The sequence below is a fragment of the Zeugodacus cucurbitae genome, chromosome 2 (assembly GCF_028554725.1).
Source record: "Zeugodacus cucurbitae isolate PBARC_wt_2022May chromosome 2, idZeuCucr1.2, whole genome shotgun sequence".
In the NCBI taxonomy this organism is placed as follows: domain Eukaryota; kingdom Metazoa; phylum Arthropoda; class Insecta; order Diptera; family Tephritidae; genus Zeugodacus; species Zeugodacus cucurbitae.
This window is the reverse complement of record NC_071667.1, coordinates 33,396,218-33,417,780: the sequence shown is the minus strand read 5'-3', so window position 1 is coordinate 33,417,780 and position 21,563 is coordinate 33,396,218. Positions and strand designations below refer to the sequence as shown.

The following is a 21,563-nucleotide window of genomic DNA, read 5'->3' as shown; positions in this document are numbered from 1 at the left end:
ACTTTTGCGTATGAGCTGATTCAAGGAAAAATTGAGTTTTGCAGTTCTTTGGTATACATATACAATTATATATGTACATATATATATGTATATATGCATGTGTGTGTGCCAACGGATTTTACAAAACCAGTAGCGCTGCTGGTTGCGCATTTATTCAATCACAGTGAGTTTATTCATATGTGCTGAGTTTGCTCATACCCGTTGAGTTTGCTCATAGACGTTGAGTTTGCTCTTTTGTGTGCTTGTTTTCATTCAACACGATCATTGTTGAGCCGAATGAGCGAACGCCTGGGTAGAGCTGTTTCAACACGAGCGTGAATAAACTCAGCAAGCAAACGAATTTACCGCAATTCTTATGGGCACAGATTTTTTGACAACAGCACGACTACGCAACAACAGGCTTGTAGTTGTCGTTGTCCCCAAATTAGAAATGTTTCTAATTTTGCCGACAACAATTGCCGCAGTAGAGCTGCCACTAACATGTGAAATGTAAAATTATTCAAAGTTATCACAAGTATGACGTTATTTTGCCAGCAGAAACGTAAAATATCTTTGATATATCATTTATAATAACATTCGATTATTTAAAACAAATAAATCGCCAATTTTTACATTTTTTGCGTAAATAATTTCACTTTAAACTAAATATGTAAATTTTATTGAAGTGAAAGATGTTAGTACGGCAACAATGATATTGCTGTTTGATATGTCGCTGCCGCCTTCAAAATGTTCAAGACGCTGGCTTCAAAGCGACATTTGTGGTCAGCCGTCGCTACGTCGTGTCGTCGTCTTTGTGTTCAGCACTTTACGCTCTTCGCTTGTGCGTGTTAGTGACAATCGGTGTGTGTACGTATACGATAACTTACGCTCTTTTAGCACCTGCTAAGACCTTGCCCATGCCTGTTCATATTTATTAGAAAATATTTAGAAAAAGCATATAATATACAAGAACTTTTCCAATCAAAAAGCACCTGCATGTATATATATAACAGCTTTGCTCTCTCTTATTCATACATTGGCCTGCTGTTTCTCTTTTATCATAAAATACCCTCAATTCTGCAATTTTCGGCCCCGCTAATGTTAAACTGTGGTGAAACAAGCAAATAATTTTCTGTGGTGAAACACGCTCATCTTGGCAAGTACCCCTGCGAAAAGAGGACCAGTGTGACAATCGGCACACCATAAACCTTCTCTATATTACACGTTCTCTTGTTTGAACTATAATTCTGGCACAACTGAACACACACACAGTGTCGTTATTGTGGATAAAAAATATGCTCGACTGTTTACTTTTCTACGCATCAGAATGTATTTTTTACACAATATGGGCAATAATATTACGCACATTTCGGCATACTCATGTTAATGTTATGGTTTATGGGTAGAGTTGCCAGATGTGCAGATTTATTTTTAAAATTAATTTTTTAAATTAAAATATCACCAAGATTGAAGATTTTAAAACTAGTATACAAAAATAATCTTCACTATCAAGAAATCTGAGAACAGGTGAAGATTTACTGTTTGAAAGAAAGCTTGGAGCCAGCCCAGCGCATAAATGATTTGTGAATAAATAATTTATTCAAATTGTATTTGAACATTTAGAATAAATTTTTTATTACATAAATTCGCAAAATAGTTTTTCAAATAGTTATGTTTTTGTTGCAAAAATTACCGTCATTTGATTTGTTTATTCCACTTAAAGTTAAATAAGTTTTTCGTTATAAATAAAATAAAATATTTGTATTTAATTAAACCCTTTAAAAAAATAATTGTTGTGAAAAAAGTATTTGTTCTGAACTTTTATCAATTTTTGAAGATTTATAAATATTAAAGGTTAGAATTTTAACATATTTAATTTTAACTAAAAACATTCAGGCAACACTGGAGTAATGTTATAATGAGAATGAAAAGAGAAACAGTGAGATGGAGAGAGCAATTCAAATGTCAACGCAACTGAAGTGCTGAAGTGCTGAACGCAACGACGGCTGATCACAAATGTCGCTTTGAAGCCAGCGCCTCTAATATTTTTAAGACGGCAGCGACATCTCAAACAGCTATTTCATTGTTGCCGTACTAAAATCTTTCACTTCAATAAAATTTACATATTTAGTTTAAAGTGAAATTATTTGCGGAAAAAAATGTAAAAATTGGCGATTTACTTGTTTTAAATAATATATTGTTATTATAAGTGATATATCAAAGCTATTTTACGTTTCTGCTGGCAAAATAACGTCATACTTGTGAGAACTTTGAATAATTTTACATTTCACATATTAGTGGCAGCTCTACAGCGGCCATTGTCGTCGGCAAAATTAGAAACATTTCTAATTTCGCGAGAACGACAACAAAATCTGTGCCCATAAGAACGCGTGTATTTTAATATTTGACAGATGTCGCTCGTCGCTTGTCGTCTTCTATGTGTTCAGCACTTCATGTGCCAACGACACGACACGACGTAGCGACGGTCGACAACAAATGAAGCCAGCGTCTTGAACATTTTGAAGCTGGCAGCGACATACCAAACAGCAATTTCATTGTTGCCGTACTGTAACCTTTCAGTTCAATAAAATTTACTTATTTTGTTCAAAATAAAATTTTTTGTACAAAAAATGTATAAAGAGGTCGGTTTATTTGTTTTAAATAATCGATTGTTATTATAAATGATATTTCAAAGCTATTTTACTCTTCAATTTAAATAAATGTGGCCAAAAATAACTTACCACAGGGGATTACTTGTATGAGAGCTGTATTTTATTCTCACCACTTATAAAATATCTCATCTAAATTAAATATTTTTTTTGCATACAATATGTCACACATTGATGCTAAATATAGCATAAATAAATAATTTCGCTTTATATAAGATTGCTATATATATAATATTTGCTATTTTATGAATAAAGTTTTACTAAAATTATGTACTCAATATATACAGCACTGTGTTTTTCCAAGATTTCGGCTATCTTAACACCGAGAATTCCCCACGAATAAGGTTTTCTACTGTATGTACTGTGGATTATACATGTATATATACATAAGTATGTTGTAATAATGTGGTGAATTCGTTGATTTAAGATAGAAAACTATCTCTCAACGATAGTTGACTTGCTAAATCTTTCTGTTTACGAACTAACTTTCAAAACCAGTTATTGCACTGAGCTACATGGAAACAGAAAGTACCAAAGTATGAGCGAAACTTTTTAGTGACACGTCAGATATTTTCCATTTTAAAAGACATTTTAATTAAATTTAATATTTTATGAAACAATTAACCACTTGTTAACTGCAATGAAAACATCTGATGGAAGTGAACTCAAAATTAAGAGTAATGCCGAAAAAGTTAAGCCTGTAAAAAAAGATCAGATGTAAGTGAATTTGATCGTGTGTTTGTGTATATCAGTTTGCATTCGTAATATTATACATTAGGTTTTGTTTTGTGCCATTACTTTAGATTTAAGAAACAAGCGCCAAACTTGTTGCCTCGTCTGAATTTAGTTGTCTCACATTCTGTATGTATGTACATTGTATGTGTATTCTTACATCTCTGTCAAAAATTTACGGATAACCTGACAGAAAGTTATTGAGGACATTCTACATTATGTGAATCTTAAATTTAAACTTCATTTGCGAACTATCAAAGAGACCATAATCCAACAATATAATTTACAACACAACAAAGAGATTCAGTGAGTAAAAAAGTTATTTTTCTGTTTTTTGAAATATATACAAATCTACTTATAAGAAGGATGCATCTGTTTTGAGTATTGGAGCAATTATTTTGAGATATTCAGTGAGTAAAAAGCGAGTTCTGTTCGCTGAGTATAGTACTTTTGTTTACTTAAATATAACTCTAACTATGCCTTTAATATACAAAAACATAATTTAGTATAATTTTCGGGTATTAAAATATGCCTATCAAAGTGTGTAAGTGTAGTGAAAATAAAATAAATTAATAAATTCTATTATTAACGAATGGAAATTATATTACTGTTTCTAGCTGCGTCCATGCCTTACGTTTTGTTAATCAATTGTAAATTACGCAATATACAGCCCACCGGATGTTTGAAAATCCTTAATTCGGTATGTGGGAACTAAAACAAGTTTTGATTCGATTGATTTTCACACTGTAACATCAGCAACTACTTAGAAGAGTTTCACACGAATTCATATGCAACGCCTCTATCACTCATTCTTATGGCCCATATCCTAGTATGAACCGTAACTCTAAGTACTTCACGATCGAAAACGCTTAATTTGTGTTTGCGTTCATATGTACAGTAATCCCCGCTTAAATGCCACTTGTTAGCACGCAAGACTCTTGAGAACCTTAAGCGGGAAAGGCGCTTAAATGAATCCCGCTTAAGTGCTTCGAGGTTCTTACCAAGCTTTTTCTCAAATACTTCGATCTAATATTTTTTTCTTTTTGAATGAAAGTCACATTTATTTCTTTTTTTCAATATTTGTTTATTTATTGAATCTGCTCTTTGAAGCCTAACAATAAGTTATAAAATCTTAATTCTAATTAAAACTAGACAAGCTCAACCAAGTGATTGAGTTGTTTTGGTGAAACGTTGCTCTTCAGTGTGCTTGCATATCTTTTCTTTTTAGATGTGATTGATTACAAGAATGTACTAAAGCATTAGCCAATGGGTATGGGTGATCTCGGAGTTTGGTTAAATATTTGTTTCTGCTGTTCTCTACTTCTTTCTTTACCATAAGCCATAAGAATACCAAGATCTTTATGGATATTTTCATTACGCATGTCCCATGGTGAGCAAGTGATTGTTCTAAGCATTTTTGATTGGAATCTCTGAATTATATCGATATTAGTAGCACAGGTCGTACCCCACAGTTTAATGCCGTACATCCAAATCGGCTTTATGACCGCTTTATATAACAGAACTTTGTTGTCTAGGCTAAGTTTTGAATTTTTATTTAGAAGCCAATTTAAGTTTGCAGCTCTTATCTTCATTCATGTTATTTTGCTCGATATGTGTTTTCTCCACGTGAGCCTTCTATCCAAGTAAATACCAAGATATGTTACTTCAGTCGCTTGGGGTACTAAAATATTGTTCATTTTAACTGCCGGGCACGTTTTTGGTCTTAGGGAAAATGTAATATGTTTGCACTTTTGTTCATTTACATTTATACGCCAGTTGGGTAGCCATTCTTCGACATAAATCAAATGCTCTTCTAATACTCTTGATGCTATAATTTGTTTCGGTTCACTAAAGCTGTGTCATCCGCAAAAGTTGTTGTCAAAATATAACTAGCTGTTTGAAGGTCAGCTGTATAAATTATGTATAGAGTTGGCCCTAAAACACTGCACTGCGGTAAACCAGCTCTTATTGGTCGTTTTTCAGATATGAAGTCCCCTACTTTGACAGTAAACTTTCTATTTTGAAATAAGACTCCAAGGTTTTATGCATTTCGAGTGGTAAGCTCTTTTTAATCTTATATAAAAGCGCGTCATGCCACACTTTATCGAACGCCTGAGCCACATCTAGAAATATAGCAAAACAGTACTCTCTATGTTCGAATGCCTTCCTAATTTCGTTAGTTATTCTATTTACTTGCTCTACAGTGCCATGTTTTGCACGAAAACCGAATTGGTGCGTTGGTATTACATTATTTTCATGAAGGAAAGGAGACATCTTTAATAGTAACACTTTTTCAAATATTTTAGAAAGACAGGGTAGAAGACTGATTGGTCTGCATGAAGACGGCTGTGTCAGGTCTTTCCCCGGTTTATCTATCATGATTCTTCTTCTTGACTGGCGTAGACACCGCTTACGCGGTTATAGCCGAGTCCAAAACAGCGCGCCACGTATCCCTCCTTCTGGCAGTTTGGCGCCAATTGGTTATTCCTAGCGAAGCCAGGTCCCTCTCCACCTGGTCCTTCCATCGGAGTGGAGGTCTCCCTCTTCCTCGGCTTCCACCAGCGGGTACTGCATCGAATACTTTCAGAGCTGGAGCACTTTCATCCATTCGAACAACATGACCTAGCCAGCGTAGCCGCTGTTTTTTTATTCGCTGGACTATGTCTATGTCGTCGAATAACACATACAGCTCATCGTTCCATCGTCTGCAGTGTTCGCCGTTGCCAATTCTTAAGGGACCATAAATCTTACGCAAAACCTTTCTCTCGAAAACTCCTAGTACCGTCTCATCGGATGTTGACATCGTCCACGCTTCTGCACCGTAAAGTAGGACGGGAATGATGAGAGACTTGTAGAGTTTGGTTTTTGTTCGTCGAGAGAGGACTTTACTTTTCAATTGCCTACTTAGTCCATAGTAGCACTTGTTGGCAAGAGTGATTCTGCGTTGGATTTGAAGGCTGACATTATTATCGGTGTTAATGGTGGTGCCTAAGTATACGAAATTATCTACAACTTCAAAGTTATGACTGTCAACAGTGACGTGGGAGCCAAGACGCGAATGCGCTGACTGTTTGTTTGACGACAGGAGATATTTCGTCTTGTTCTCGTTCACCACCAGACCCATACGCTTCGCTTCCTTATCCAGTCTGGAGAAAGCAGAACTAACGGCGCGGGTGTTGTTTCCAATGATATCGATATCATCGGCGTACGCCAATAGCTGTACACTCTTATAGAAGATTGTACCTTCTCTGTTTAGCCTTGCGGCTCGTATTATTTTCTCCAGCATCAGGTTAAAGAAATCACACGAGCGTAAGTCACCTTGTCTGAAACCTCGTCTGGTATCGAACGGCTCGGAGAGGTCCTTCTCGATCCTGACGGAGCTTTTGGTGTTGCTCAACGTCAGCTTACATAACCGTATTAGTTTTGCGGGGATACCAAATTCAGACATCGCGGCATAAAGGCAGCTCCTTTTCGTGCTGTCGAAAGCAGCTTTAAAGTCGACAAAGAGATGGTGTGTGTCGATCCTATTTTCACGGGTCTTCTCCAAAATTTGGGGCATGGTGAATATCTGGTCTGTTGTTGATTTTCCAGGTCTAAAGCCACACTGATAAGGTCCGATCAGTTTGTTGACGGTGGGCTTTAGTCTTTCACACAATACGCTCGACAGAACCTTATACGCGATGTTGAGGAGGCTTATCCCACGGTAATTGGCGCAAATTGTGGGGTCTCCCTTTTTGTGTATTGGGCAGAGTACACTGAGATTCCAATCGTCAGGCATGCTTTCTTCCGACCATATTCTGCAAAGAAGCTGGTGCAAGCACCTTATCAGCTCTTCGCCGCCGTATTTGAATAGCTCGGCCGGTAATCCATCGGCCCCCGCCGCCTTATTGTTCTTCAAGCGGGTAATTGCTATTAGAATTTCTTCACGGTCGGGCGATGGAACATCTGCTCCATCGTCGTCGATTGGGGAATCGGGTTCGCCATCTCCTGGTGTTGTACTTTCACTGCCATTCAGCAGGCTGGAGAAGTGTTCCCTCCACAAACTCAGTATACTCTGGTCATCAATAACTAGATCTCCTCTGGGGGTCCTACAGGAGTGTGCTCCGGTCTTGAAACCTTCAGTTAGTCGCCGGATCTTTTCGTAAAATTTTCGAGCATTACCCCTGTCGGCCAGCTTGTCAAGCTCTTCATACTCACGCATTTCGGCCTCTTTCTTTTTTTGTCTGCAAATGCGTCTCGCTTCCCTCTTCAGCTCTCGGTATCTTTCCCATCCCGCTCGTGTTGCGGTCGATCGCAACATTGCGAGGTAGGCAGTCTGTTTTCTCTCCACTGTGAGACGACAATCCTCATCATACCAGCTGTTTTTTTGACTTTTCCGAAAACCAATGGTATCGGTTGCAGCTGTACGTAAGGAGTTTGATATGCCGTCCCACAGCTCCCTTATATCGAGATGCTGATGAGTGCTCTCAGAGAGCAGGAGTGCAAGTCGAGTAGAAAATCGTTCGGCTGTCGGTTGTGATTGCAGCTTCTCGATGTCGAACCTTCCTTGTGTTTGTTGACGTGTGCGCTTTTCTACACAGAGGCTGGTACGTATCTTAGCTGCTACAAGATAGTGGTCCGATGTTGGGACCACGAAGCGTACGCACATCAAAAACACTGGAGACATGTCGTCCATCTATCACAACATGATCGATCTGGTTGCGAGTGATTCGATCCGGGGACAGCCAAGTAGCTTGATGGATTTTCTTATGCTGGAATCTAGTACTACAGACGACCATATTTCGGGCCCCGGCGAAGTCGATCAGCCTCAGACCGTTTGGTGATGTTTCGTCATGGAGGCTGAATTTTCCGACTGTTGTGCCAAAGACACCTTCTTTACCCACCCTAGCGTTGAAATCGCCAAGCACGATTTTGACATCGTGGCGGTGGCAGCGCTCATAGATACGTTCTAGGCGCTCATAGAAGGTATCTTTGATCACTTCGTCCTTCTCTTCCGTCGGGGCGTGGGCGCAAATCAGCGATATGTTGAAGAGCCTCGCTTTGATGCGGATTGTGGCTAGACGTTCATCCACCGGAGTGAATGCCAGGACTCGACGACGGAGTCTCTTTCCCACCACGAATCCCACACCGAATTTGCGCTCTTTTATATGGCCGCTGTAGTAGATGTCACAAGGACCCACCTTCTTCCGTCCTTGTCCCGTCCATCGCATTTCTTGGATTGCAGTGATGTCAGCCTTTACTCTTACGAGGACATCAACCAGCTGGGCAGGGGCACCTTCCCAATTAAGGGTCCGGACATTCCAGGTGCATGCCCTTATTTCGTAGTCTTTTAAACGTTTGCAGTGGTCGTCATCAAAATTGTGGTCTCTCATCCGAGGCTGTTTTGTTCTTTTCATTGGGGGGTGTTTTTATGTGGTGGGTCCCAAACCCTACGCACAACCGCATAAGCGGGTTTCGCCTTCTCACTTTAGCTCGCCTCCAAACGGATGTCTGTTGGCTACCCAGAGGATACTTGGTCTAAGACCGGAAGTCGTGAGCTGCTTGAGCCACATGTAAAAGAATCGTTCCTGGCCACTCCCAAGTGAATGACAGTCAGAAACTTTCCTCACTTGCGTGAACTTCTACATATGACTCCATCCTCCTATCATGATTATCTGCGACATTTTCCATGAAATAGGATAGTATCCGAAACTAGAAATTGCATTCAAGAGCAAGGAGAGCACTGTTAAAGCAATATTTGGAAACTCAATTAGCATTTTTGGAGTAATTTTATCGTGTCCTGCCGAATTTTTTCGATTGAGCTCTTTTATGATTTTAATAATTTCAGAAGATTACGTTTTAATAGACTCAAGCGACTTGTTAGCGCTATTGGATATGATCGGCGGCTTATAGCTGTTCTTTGGGCAATTAGGTTGAAATACCTTTTCTAGGTGATTTGCAAAACAATTTGCCTTATCCTCGTCACTTCGTGCCCAGTTTCCATCCAAGCCTCTTATAGGCAAGTTGGAGTCGACTGGAGGCTTCATTGACTTTTGGGCTTTCCAAAGAGAATTTCGTTTGTTTGAATTTGGCCACAGTTTCTTTATATACTTCTTCATCACGTTTAAGCCCTGTTTTTAGTTTTCGTATAGCATATATTAGTTGCAGCTGAGTAGAAGGGGAGTGATTTAACTGCCATTCACGTCTAGCTCGCCTTTTTTCATTTACAAGCTTTTCTATTTCATTATTAGGATTTTTTCTTTGGCTAATTGGTTTATTATTTCTGTTTGGTGTTGCTACGACGGCTGCATTTGATATTACATCATTAAATTCTCTTATACTTTCATCAATATCTCTTTCCGTATCTATTTTTAAATCAATATTAATGTGGCTACTCACATATTTTTTATATTTTAACCAGTTCGTTTTGTGAGATGTTAGACCCACTTTTGGCTCAACGAATATGGGTTGTTCACACAACTTTATTAGTACAGGTCAGAGACCTGCAGAAGTGCATCGCCACTCAAAATACACCGCGTGCTTACTCGCATATTTCTCATACTTGTGTGTCAAAAACACTTAGCCAAATATGTCGCGGTGGTTTTACACTCACAGAATTTTTCCACTTAGCTCAAAGCGGTTAAAAAAACACTTAACTCTCTTCTGCTTATTCATGTTATTACTTAAGCTGAGCGACAACACAAAAAAAGCGGTTTGAGTAAATGACATTCTCAAATTTTAGCAACTCTCTGAGTATTGAGTTCATTTAATACTTTGCTGTTCTTTGCACGCTCGTTTTGTGTGTTTTGTATGTGATTTACACGAGTGGCAGATCGAGCAGCCGAAGACGCTGTCATCCATGTGCTAAACCCCTGTAAGAAACAGCTGAAAGTCAAATTATCAACAAAACAATAATTAGTGTGTATATGCATGGACAAGAAATAATAATCGCTTTTTTCCAAAAGCAAACTTTGACTATATTAAAAAGGGATATAAATATTTCAATTTTACATGCTAAAAAAATTTTGAATTCTAATTATCGTACGAACAGTCAAAAGGTTGACATTGTTCTTGCAGGGCACTTGTCAGTGAAAATCAAAAAGAAGAATGTGTAAAACAAATACAATTAATATGCAATAGCAAGTATACGACTGGCTCAGTAGCTTCTCCACTCATAGTTCTTTGAGTAGATGTTAGCTCACAATGCATGTCTATGAGTGTGAGTGGACACCGCCATCGCTTTTGAAGCAAGTTTACTCTAAGTACGGAAATTAGGCACTCATGCAGTTCTCTGGTACAGGTGAATGATCAGAAGATAAGTCTGTACATGTATCAACTGTCACAAGCGATCTATCTATATTTTTGGTTACAGCGAAATCAATTAAATCTGGTATTTTGTTGCGATGACTGGGCCAGTATGTGGGCTTGCCTGCTAGAAATCTATGACCGAGCGTTCCAAAAAAGTCTTTAAATTTTCTATAGCCGTTAGATTTAAATCACAATTCCGATTTTTTAAGGATATTGTTGTAGCTTGTAACTGGGCTGTAGCATGAGATTCCCGTGCATAGTGGTTTAACTTATTTCTAACCAACACTGCTGTTCCGCCATGTGCTTTTCCATCCGGGTGATTTGTTACATACAGTCTAAATCCCGGTATTTTGAAATTGTTTTTGTGTGTTAGATTTATTTCTTATTAATAACAATAAATATGAAAAAAACATTACAAAACGTATGTACAAGAATGATAGAAGACAAGATTACGCCATTCGTTTACAGTTAGCTTTTTTGGGTTTTAATTTCCTGTTGAGTGACGCACGACCCCCAAACACGCGAGCAAAACAAAAAATTAAAGAAAAACTGACAAATTGCGCGGTAGTACAAAACAATAAAACCAAAACAAAGAGCTGAAGTCAAGGCTAGTGCTTAATTATTATTTAAAATTTTAAGTGAAAAATGTATTAATTTGAAAAAGAAGTCCGTAATCGCGGAATTAAACAACAATAGTATACAAAAGTCGTATACGTGGGCTGCTATATATATTTCTGGTCTAATAATGAAAATAGGAATATTTATCAACGAAAATGGTTTTATTGTTTTTCAAAATATTCTCCATCAAGATTTATACACTTTTGCATGCGCTCAAACCAATTTTCGAAGCACTTTTTCTGAGCGATTGTCAAATTGTGCGGGAACCAACGAGAACAAACCTTTTTTACGGCCAGGTGTTCATGCAATATCGAATGTATGCTGGTGGGAGAAATGCATAGGCTGAAGGTATGTTACATGACGGTCTTGCATTATCAGTTCACGTACGTCATCGATGTTTTCTGGCACAACGGCTGTTTTTGGACGACCTTCACGGAATTCGTCTTTGAGCGAGCGTCGGCCACAATTGAATTCGTTGTACCAGTTTTTCACAGTGCTATAGGATGGTGCTCCATAGCCATACAAAGATTTTAGTTCATCGATGCACTCTTGTCGCGATAATCCACGTCGAAAGTTGTGAAAAATGATCGCACGAAAATGTTCACGAGTTAATTCCATTTTTTGGCCGAGATGAATTTTTTAATTCCCTGTAAATAAAACAATTCACGATTAAATGACAAAACGTTCTGAGTGATGTTAAAAATGTCAAACTTTCCACTGGAAATGTCAGATTGCACCTGGCAACACTTAGTGTTGCCTAGACTAGAAATATATATAGCAGCCCTCGTATAAATAGTTTTTTCACTCTTCCAACCATCAAAAAAGTTGGCAAAATGGCGAACTTTTTGTAACAAAACATATAATTTTAATTATAAATATGTTTTCCATTTGACAATTCTTATGTTGCCAATTCCCATTCGGGGGTCGTGAGCGCGTCACTATGTCGAAATCTTGTCTTCTATCATTCTTGCGAATGTATAATATATATTTTCCTTTTGACAATACTAAGCGCATTCAATGTCAAAAATATAAGCGTGTATCACTCTATATTAATTTAGATCTATTTAAATTTTTTTGGTGAAAACCGCTAAGTTAAAGTAACTATTGTAGTCTGTGAAATGTATTGCGAAAGTATATAAATAAAGAGTTAAATTAAATACTATATAGATAGATAGGATTTTTTTATATTTTTTTACAAGAACTGATTTTTCTTTTTTAGAAATAAATGGATGACATTTGGAGCAATTATAATTTTAACCATTTGCACGCGTTATTACAAAGTCACAGAACCTGAACATGTGTGGTAAGTAATAACTATACTATTCAAATGCAGTTTTTCATTTATTAAAATTGCATTAAATCTCTTCCGTACAGCTGGGATGAAACACATTTTGGGAAAATGGGTAGCTGGTATATTAATAGAACATTTTTCTTCGACGTTCATCCACCATTGGGAAAGGTAATCTTAATAAACTGAGTAACATGTCACAGTTGTCACAAAATTAGAAACGGAATAGTTAGTGGAAATAATGATGCATATCTGATGATAAACAAACTAACGTTTTTGTGGCACATTTGAATTCTGTGCCCCAACCAAACCATAAATTTACTCAGAAATCAGGCCACATCGATCTCAAAACCTCTTGACAGGAAAGGAAATGTACTGCAGTTATTGCAGTTCAACAGTACTTTAATCTAGCTGGACATAATTGAATATGTTATATATATATAATATAATAATGCACAATATACGAAAATGACTTACTGTCAATTACACAGTCCGACAAATTTAAAAAAAATGTTTGCATCTTTGAATTTATCAACTGATTCTAGTTAATTTGGGCGCGATGAATTCAAATCTGTATTCAGTTTGTCTCTATCAGCTCTATTTTCAGGTCATAAGTAAAGTGGAGGGTATAAAAAAGCTATATCATTGAAACTAGAGCTGATAGAGACACACTGTTACAGATTTGAATTCAGCGCGCCCAAATTAACAAGAATCAGTTGATAAATTTAAGGTAAACATTTTTTTAGCGAAATTTTTTTTTTTTCAGGTCATGAGTTAAGTGGAGGGTATAAAAAAGCTATATCATGAAAACTAGAGCTGATAGAGACAAACTGATTACAGATTTGAATTCTGCCCAAATTAACTAGAATAATAAACTAATTTACTAGAATCAGTTGATAAATTCAAAGAAGCAAATTGAGTGTTGGCCGGTGTTATTCATAAAAAATAACGCATGTATATATTGGTTAATTGGCCCAAAATCTTAGAGTGCTCATTAGGGGTATAACTTTTTGAATTTTTTTGAAAAAAAAAAAAAATTTACATGGCATAACACGATGAGGAATAGTAAAAAAATGATAACTGCGTTTTTAGTTTTTCGATTTATTTCAATAACTTCACGCAGAATTTAAATTGAAAATTCGTATGAAAATTTCATACATATGCCAAGAAAAAACACCATATGAGATTATGTTATTTTCTTTGTGTCTGTTTTGTTTTGCTCTTCTTCCGTTATTCGTCGTATTTTTGCATATGACAAAAATAGATAACGGTAAATTTGAGTAAATGCTTTATGAATGATTGAAACTTCGTATAAGCGTCGCGCCAGTTGCCTTTATTTAGCTGTCGGTCTCTCATTCAGTGCGTGGCGGCTGGAGTGAAAGTGTCTTTTTTAATTAACAATGTCTTTTAAAAAAGTGGTGCTGAAGTTTTAAAAAATACAAAACAATGGGAAAACAATTTAATAACATTTGAAAAATCTAAGAATAAGAGAAGAGAAATCAATCAATAACATTGAAAACCCCTTCAGTGAATTGTGTAAGATTCCAAAACAGACCGTGATTATAGGAAGGTATAATGAATTAGCAAAAACGGAGAAATTGAAAAAGAAAAGATGCCAGATTATTTCAAACGAAATGATTGCCTTGTGGTCGAAACTAAACTTTCCGAGCATAACACGTATAGCTGCACAACGGAAGATAACAAAAGTTTTAAATGATTATTCAACATTTTTAAAATTCCCGGATGGCAGAAATGTTACAATGGCGTTCAACAAGTTATGTGATATAACTGATTTAAAAGGTGTCAGGCTAAGAACTGAGGACAAAAAGTTGTATGAACTCCAAACAACTACAAATGGAGAAGTAGGGTACACGACAGCTAAAGCAGTTTGTGTGCATCCCTCCAAAGCTGCCCTTTTAAGAAAAAATGTTCAAAGCACCTCGTGTTTAAATAAAGTGGCGCTCAACACTTCAACATCATCAGCTGAATCTGTCGAGCAGTTCGAAACTGTGCATAAGTGTTTTCTTAAACACTGGGTAAAAGAAGATTCTGCCATTCTGAATTTAAGAAGATCTAATATTTGCGCTGAAAGAGCCATCAAAGTTATTCAGGAAATTTACCCTTTTTGTAAATCAGAATATAGTTTAAATCTTAAGTTTATCTCAAATAATATCAAAATGAATTAAATAATGAACTAAAACGTATATTTATTATAAAAATGTATTTGTCTTGTACTTAAATTAGTCTTATTGCTTCTAAATCAAAATTTGTCTTCTTCTTCTTCGCATATAACATATGAATTTTTTCAATATAAATTCTGCGTGAAGTTTTTGAAATAAATCGAAAAACTAAAAACGCAGTTATCATTTTTTTACTATTCCTCATCGTGTTATGGCATGTAAAGTAGGTGTTACAAAAATAGACTACCCCTAGTGCTCATACATATGTACATTAGAAAAAAATCTCTTTTATAGGTTTTTTGTATAATGTTCTTATATGCAATAAGTAATGCACTCATATATTTTCAGTGTTAAATTCACATGGGGGTAATGAGCTGACTCCATGTACTTGTGGCATTATCTATAGTTTGCTAGAAAACATTTCAATATACATATCTTTATTTGTTAAGATAACTCACAATTTGTCCGATATATTCATCATGAAGTTCACAATAATAAAAAAAAATTGTAAAGTAGGTTGAAGTGATTCGTAGACCGATTTCACTCATTTTCCCAATCTTACTTTTGCAAAGATTATAATCGCTAAATTATAATTAATATTTACACAAATTTCTAAGTATTCTCTTCTTTGAAATATACATTATCATGTAATAAAAATATCATCAAATGACTGATTAGGTCATGGCAGAACATATAAGTATACTTTTATTTCGTGAGAGCTTAAGTTGTCCTATTTATTTTCTTGGCTTGAAAATATTGCTTTATTTTACAATGAAACCGACTTAACCAACTTAAATCTTGAAGATGCTTATTGGACTCTCTGGCTACTTAACTGGGTATAATGGCACATATCCCTTTGAAAAACCTGGAGATAAATATAACGGTACTCACTATGAAGGAATGCGATATGTAAGTCCATCTTTGAATAACGTATTATTGTTTTTAATGCATCGAGATTTTAGTTTTGTACAACCTTAGGGGCACTTATAATGCCCATGGCTTTTGACACAGTCTATGATATGACGCAATCTTGGGAAGCTGCAGTGATATCTTCACTTTATTTAATATTTGGTTAGTAAATTTTTAATTCATAAGAAAGATGCAAATTGAATGTTGTATATGATAAACAGATGTGGGTCTCTTAACTCTAAATCAATACATTCTGCTTGACCCGATTCTGCTTTTTTTCTTGACTGCTTCCGTTTGGGGAATGACCAAGATATCGAGCCTTACGATAGCTGAAAAATCGTATACCCGTTCTTGGTGGGTTTGGCTATCCTTTACCGGTACTATGTTAGCTTGTGCGACAAGTACGAAGTTCGTAGGCCTCTTTGTTGTAATGCTCGTGGGTTTGCACACAATTCATCAACTTTGGATAATATTTGGAGATATGGAAAAACCAATTGTAAGAAATAAAAAAAATAAATATATATATATTAGTAACTAACATAAACAACTTTCATTATTTATATGCATAATAAAGATGGAGACTGTTAAACAAATTGCTTGTCGAACAATTACCTTGATTCTATGGCCAATTATTTTGTATATGTGCTTCTTTTACGTTCATCTGACTGTATTGAATCGGAGTGGAAATGGTGATGGCTTCTACAGTTCTGCTTTTCAATCACGCTTAATTGGAAATTCGTTGTATAATGTCAGTATGCCGCGAGATGTGACATATGGTGCCGTTGTAACCATTAAAAATCATAAGACTGGAGGAGGTTATCTACATTCCCACTATCACTTATACCCGAAAGGTGCTGGAGCCAGGCAACAACAGGTAAATAATACATAACTACAAAGTATACATATTTACAATTGCTAAATTCCCTAAAAGATGTTAATGCCGGTGTATTGCCATTTCAATATTTCTACTCAATTGACAATTGCACTAGCAGAAAGAAAATCTATGAAAATTACTTAAAAGAACTAATCCTTTTCTTGTATTTCATTCAAAAAGAACCTTAAAAAATTAAGATTCAGAGGATCTAAATAAGTTAAGATACAGAGGATCAGGATAGGCGCTTCTACGAGTTAAAGAATACACGTTTTAATGTATTTATATAAAAATTTTAGCGAAGTAAATAAATAAAACTGGATATAAATCTATAATTTACAACTTTTTGAGAAATTTATGTTTCAATGAAAATTTCTATAACTCGAAGTCTTTCTAACTTGAAGTTTTTTTGTGGATTATGGTTATTCGAGTTAGAGAAGTTCCACTGTATTTCAATGGAAACTTTTCCTTTAGTGCTTCACCAACTGGTCACAAACACTGAGGTCCTCATTTTCTTGCAATTTTTTTGTAGAAATGAAGTATTTGTACAAAGTTTCCGATATCTTCCCTAGTGCTTAATTTATATATTGTAAAGTGAACGAATCAGACGGACTTCAAAATTGTGATATATGGAAACAGGAGTGGTTATCAAATGATTTTGCCCATTTTCGAGCTATACTATTGGAAAAATTTTGTTATGAACCGAATTGGAACACAAATAAAACTGAATACACACACAAAATCTATAAAAAAGCAAGGTAAACAAAAGCATTGATCTAAAGAAGACTCCAAAAACAAGTTAGCTTTTAGTAATTTTAGAACAAAAAATAAACACGTTTCACTATAAAATCCATTGAAAATCTTTTAAATTCGGGAATGTAATTATTCGACAGACCACTTTAAATCGCGTTTTAGTTGTGAATTATTCGCGGCACTTTTAGAAATTAATTGAGAATGGAAATGTGCATACGTCTTCAATTCTATTTTTAGAAAGTATCGTTAGTTTTCCAGATAAAACTGGTTTGCCATTTAGAATTATGGTAATTTTAGATATATATATATATATATATATTTGGCGTAGGAACCGCTTTAAGCGATTATAGCCGAATCCACCAGAGCGCGCCACTCATTCCTCCTTTTTGCTTTTTGGCGCCAACTGGAAACACCAAGTGAATCCAGGTCACTTTGCACTTGGTCTTTCCACCGGAGTGGAGGTCGTCCTCTTCCGCGGCTTCCTCCAGCGGGTACTGCATCGAATACTTTCAGAGCTGGAGTGTTTTCTTCCATCCGTACAACATGACCTAGCCAGCGTAGCCGCTGTCTTTTTATTCGCTGAACTATGTCAATGTCGTCGTATAAATCGAACAGCTCATCGTTCCATCGTCTGCGGTATTCGCCGTTGCCAATGTTTAGAGGACCATACATCTTGCGCAAAACCTTTCTCTCGAAAACCCCAAGAGTCGTCTCATCGGATGTTGTCATCGTCCACGCTTCAGCGCCATACATCAGGACGGGAATAATGAGCGACTTATAAAGTTTGATTTTGGTTCGTCGAGAGAGGACTTTACTTTTCAATTGCCTACTCAGTCCAAAGTAGCACTTGTTGGCAAGAGTGATTCTGCGTTGGATTTCAAGGCTGACATTGTTGGTGTTGTTAATGCTGGTTCCCAGATAAACGAAATTATCTACAACTTCAAAGTTATGACTGTCAACAGTGACGTGGGAGCCAAGACGCGAGTGCGCTGACTGTTTGTTTGATGACAGGAGATATTTCGTCTTGTCCTCATTCACCACCGATGATATCAATAGCATCGGCATACGCCAGGAGCTGTACACTCTTGTAGAAGATTGTACCCTCTCTATTTAGTTCTGCAGTATTATTCTCGTATTATTTTTTCCGGCAATAGATTGAAGAAGTCGCACGATAGTGAGTCACCCTGTCTGAAGCCTCGTTTGGTATCGAACGGCTCGGAGAGGTCCTTCCCGATCCTGACGGAGCTTTTGGTGTTGCTCAACGTCAGCTTACATAGCCGTATTAGTTTTGCAGGGATACCAAATTCAGACATCGCGGCATGAATTGATGAATTTTTTTATGCTGGAATCTGGTACTACAGACAACCATATTTCGGGCCCCAGCGAAGTCGATCAGCCTCAGGCCGTTTGGCGATGTTTCGTCATGGAGGCTGAATTTTCCGACTGTTGTGCCAAAGACACCTTCTTTACCCACCCTGGCGTTAAAATCGGCAAGCACGATTTTGACATCGTGGCGGGGGCAGCGCTCATAGGTGCGTTCTAGGCGCTCATAGAAAGCATCTTTGGTCACATCGTCCTTCTCTTCGTTCGGGCGTGGGCGCAAATCAGCGATATGTTGAAGAACCTCGCTTTAAGGCGGATTGTGGCAAGACGTTCATCCACCGGGGTGAATGCCAGGACTCGGCGACGTAGTCTCTCTCCCACCACAAATCCAACACCGAATTTGCGCTCCTTTATATGACCGCTGTAGTAGATGTCATATGGACCCACCTTCTTCCGTCCTTGTCCCGTCCATCGCACTTCTTGGATGGCGGTGATGTCAGCCTTTAGTTGTATGAGGACATCAACCAGCTGGGCAGAGGCACCTTCCCAATTAAGGGTCCGGACATTCCAGGTGCATGCCCTCAAATCATGATCCTTAGTACGTTTGCAGGGGTCGTCATCAAAAGGAGGGTTTATCATCCGAGGCTCGGTGTTTGTTTTAATTGGGGAGATTTTTTTTATGTGGTGGGTCCCAAGCCCTACGCACAACCGCAGAAGCGGGCTTCGCCTTCTCACTTTAGCTCGCCTCCAAACGGATGTCTGTTACCTACCCAGGGTATACTTGGTCTAAAACCGGAAGTCGTGAGCTGCTTGAGTCATATGCAAAAGAATCGTGCCTGGCCACTCCCAAGTGAATGGCAATCAGAAACTTTCCTCACTTGCGTGAACTTCTACGTATGACCCCATCCCCCAATTTTAGAGATAATTCGTTTATATTTGGTTTACAATATATTAGAATATTGTTGTTAATATCAAATTGTTGAAATCGCACTTTTAATTATTATAGTTTTAGGCTTTTTGTGTTTTTTTGTTCACTTTAAAAGGGTGCGATTCTTTTTTGGTTTGTTTCACTTTGGTGGTTTCACTTCTCCTTTTCTATTGTAGTCCTGTAGAGGGCAATGGTCATTAGCAAAGTTGGGTGAATTTCCTCTTCTTTACTTTTCTATTACTCTTCGCAGTGTTTGAGAGTTATACAGAGGAGTATTTATTTGGATAATACATATTTACTCAAATAAAGAACAATTGGTACAAACCTTTTATTTTGATCTGCAGGTAACTACTTATACGCACAAGGATGATAATAATAAATGGCTTATAAAACCTTACAACAAAGATTCATTTGTTAACATAAAATATGTTTCGCATGGTGACCTTATAAGACTAGAGCATGTTGCTACGAGACGAAATTTACACTCGCACGGTGAACCAGCACCAATCACCAAAAGACACCTACAAATAACAGGATACGGAGAGGTAAGGATGTATATATTTACATACATATGTGTCTATTTGTTTAAATGAGGAATTCACCGAATTTTGTTCTTTCCAAATATATCTTCAGGATGGCCAGGGGGATGCAAATGATATTTGGCAAGTTATATTAGTTGATGGTAAGAAAAACGCCAGTGTTAAAGCCGTTACAACAAAGTTTGTGTTACTTCATTACCTGCAAAATTGTGCTCTGACTACCAGCGGAAAACAACTACCGAAGTGGGGATTTGAACAACAAGAGGTTTCTTGTAATCCTAACCTCAGAGATAAAAATGCATTCTGGAATGTCGAAGATAATCGCAACGAGAAATGTAAGTTTGTATGTATGTGATTGGCGTTGAAACCGTTTAGCCGGTTATAGCCGATTAGTAAGAGTGTAAGTTTATTTAAATTTATTTTCGTAATTCAAGTTTCAGGTAAATAATTATGAAATAAAATATGGAGACTAATTTATTTTATTTTTGGATCAAAGACTGGAATATTTCCAGTAAGTTTGCGCTCAGCAAAAATTTAAGTTTCTCCGTTATCGAGAGCGTTTTTATATTATTTTAATCCTGTAAATATAACCACTGTAGAAATTTTATAAAAGGTGGAATATTACTTGACTAACACTCTTTCCATAGTTTACTGATTTACTGATTGTTTCCTCAAAATACTTTTGCTAATATTCTATTCTATTTTATTTATGGCTTAGTTACACAATTTTATGTATTTTTTATGTATTTTCATTTGTATTTTCCATTTTGTGTGCGTTGCTGTGGTCCGATTTCACCCATTTTCAATACCAACCTTATGGTGCCAAGAAACACGCTTACCAAGTTTCAACAAGATATCTTAATTCTTACTCAAGCTATCGCTTGCGTGGCGTCGCCCACTTATGGGTCAAAAACCATATCTCACGAACTACTCGACCAATTTCAATGAAATTCTGTATATAATATTTTATTGACAACCTCATAACACATATCAAAAATGTGTAAAAACCGGTCATAACCACGACTATTTTCCATATAACTCAATTGTGAATTCCATCTCATTCCTTCACTTAATAATATATACATAAGGAACCAATAAAGATAGCCGAAATAAACTTTGCACAAATACAGTATATGATCTGTGGCACTACTTGTGGAAAAATTGGTTAATATGTGAAATATCTGAGCCAAATTAAGTGAGCATATAATTTTGGATATAATGTATGTTGGTGGTGAAAATGAGTGAAATTGGTTCAGGAATTATCTCAGCCCTCATAAACTTTGTATGATGATTTTCGTTATTCTTAATAAAACTATAGCAATAAATTGCGAGAGTATAAAATGTTCGGTTGCACCCGAACTTTGCCTTTCCTTACTTGTTATACCCTGAACAGGGTATATTAAGTTTGTCACGAAGTGACAGTGTATATATAAATGATCAGTATGTTGAACTGAGTCGATTTAGTCATGTCCGTCTGTCTGTCTGTA

The 21,563-nt window shown here is 36.7% G+C and overlaps 2 protein-coding genes across 6 annotated transcripts in view; one reads left to right on the top strand and one right to left on the bottom strand.

Annotated features, from left to right (window-relative positions):
• LOC128921901 (putative nuclease HARBI1) overlaps nt 1–21,563 on the bottom strand; it is a 199,948-nt gene that overhangs the window by 41,061 nt on the left and 137,324 nt on the right. The window lies entirely within an intron of this gene.
• Nucleotides 3,098–21,563, top strand: part of LOC105220035 (protein O-mannosyl-transferase 2) — a 105,994-nt gene continuing 87,528 nt past the window's right edge. For 2 of the 4 annotated variants that reach the window (XM_054230877.1, XM_011196412.3), the window contains exons 1-9: nt 3,098–3,365; nt 12,505–12,588; nt 12,660–12,744; nt 15,558–15,662; nt 15,716–15,824; nt 15,884–16,158; nt 16,237–16,536; nt 19,882–20,082; nt 20,171–20,411. In XM_054230877.1, coding sequence (XP_054086852.1) covers nt 3,289–3,365; nt 12,505–12,588; nt 12,660–12,744; nt 15,558–15,662; nt 15,716–15,824; nt 15,884–16,158; nt 16,237–16,536; nt 19,882–20,082; nt 20,171–20,411 — 1,477 coding nt within the window. In that variant the 5' untranslated portion in view covers nt 3,098–3,288. Of the gene's footprint in view, nt 3,366–3,451; nt 3,687–3,772; nt 3,791–12,504; nt 12,589–12,659; nt 12,745–15,557; nt 15,663–15,715; nt 15,825–15,883; nt 16,159–16,236; nt 16,537–19,881; nt 20,083–20,170; nt 20,412–21,563 lie in introns of those variants that run through there. The other 2 variants (XM_054230873.1, XM_054230876.1) reach the window with 2 other exon arrangements.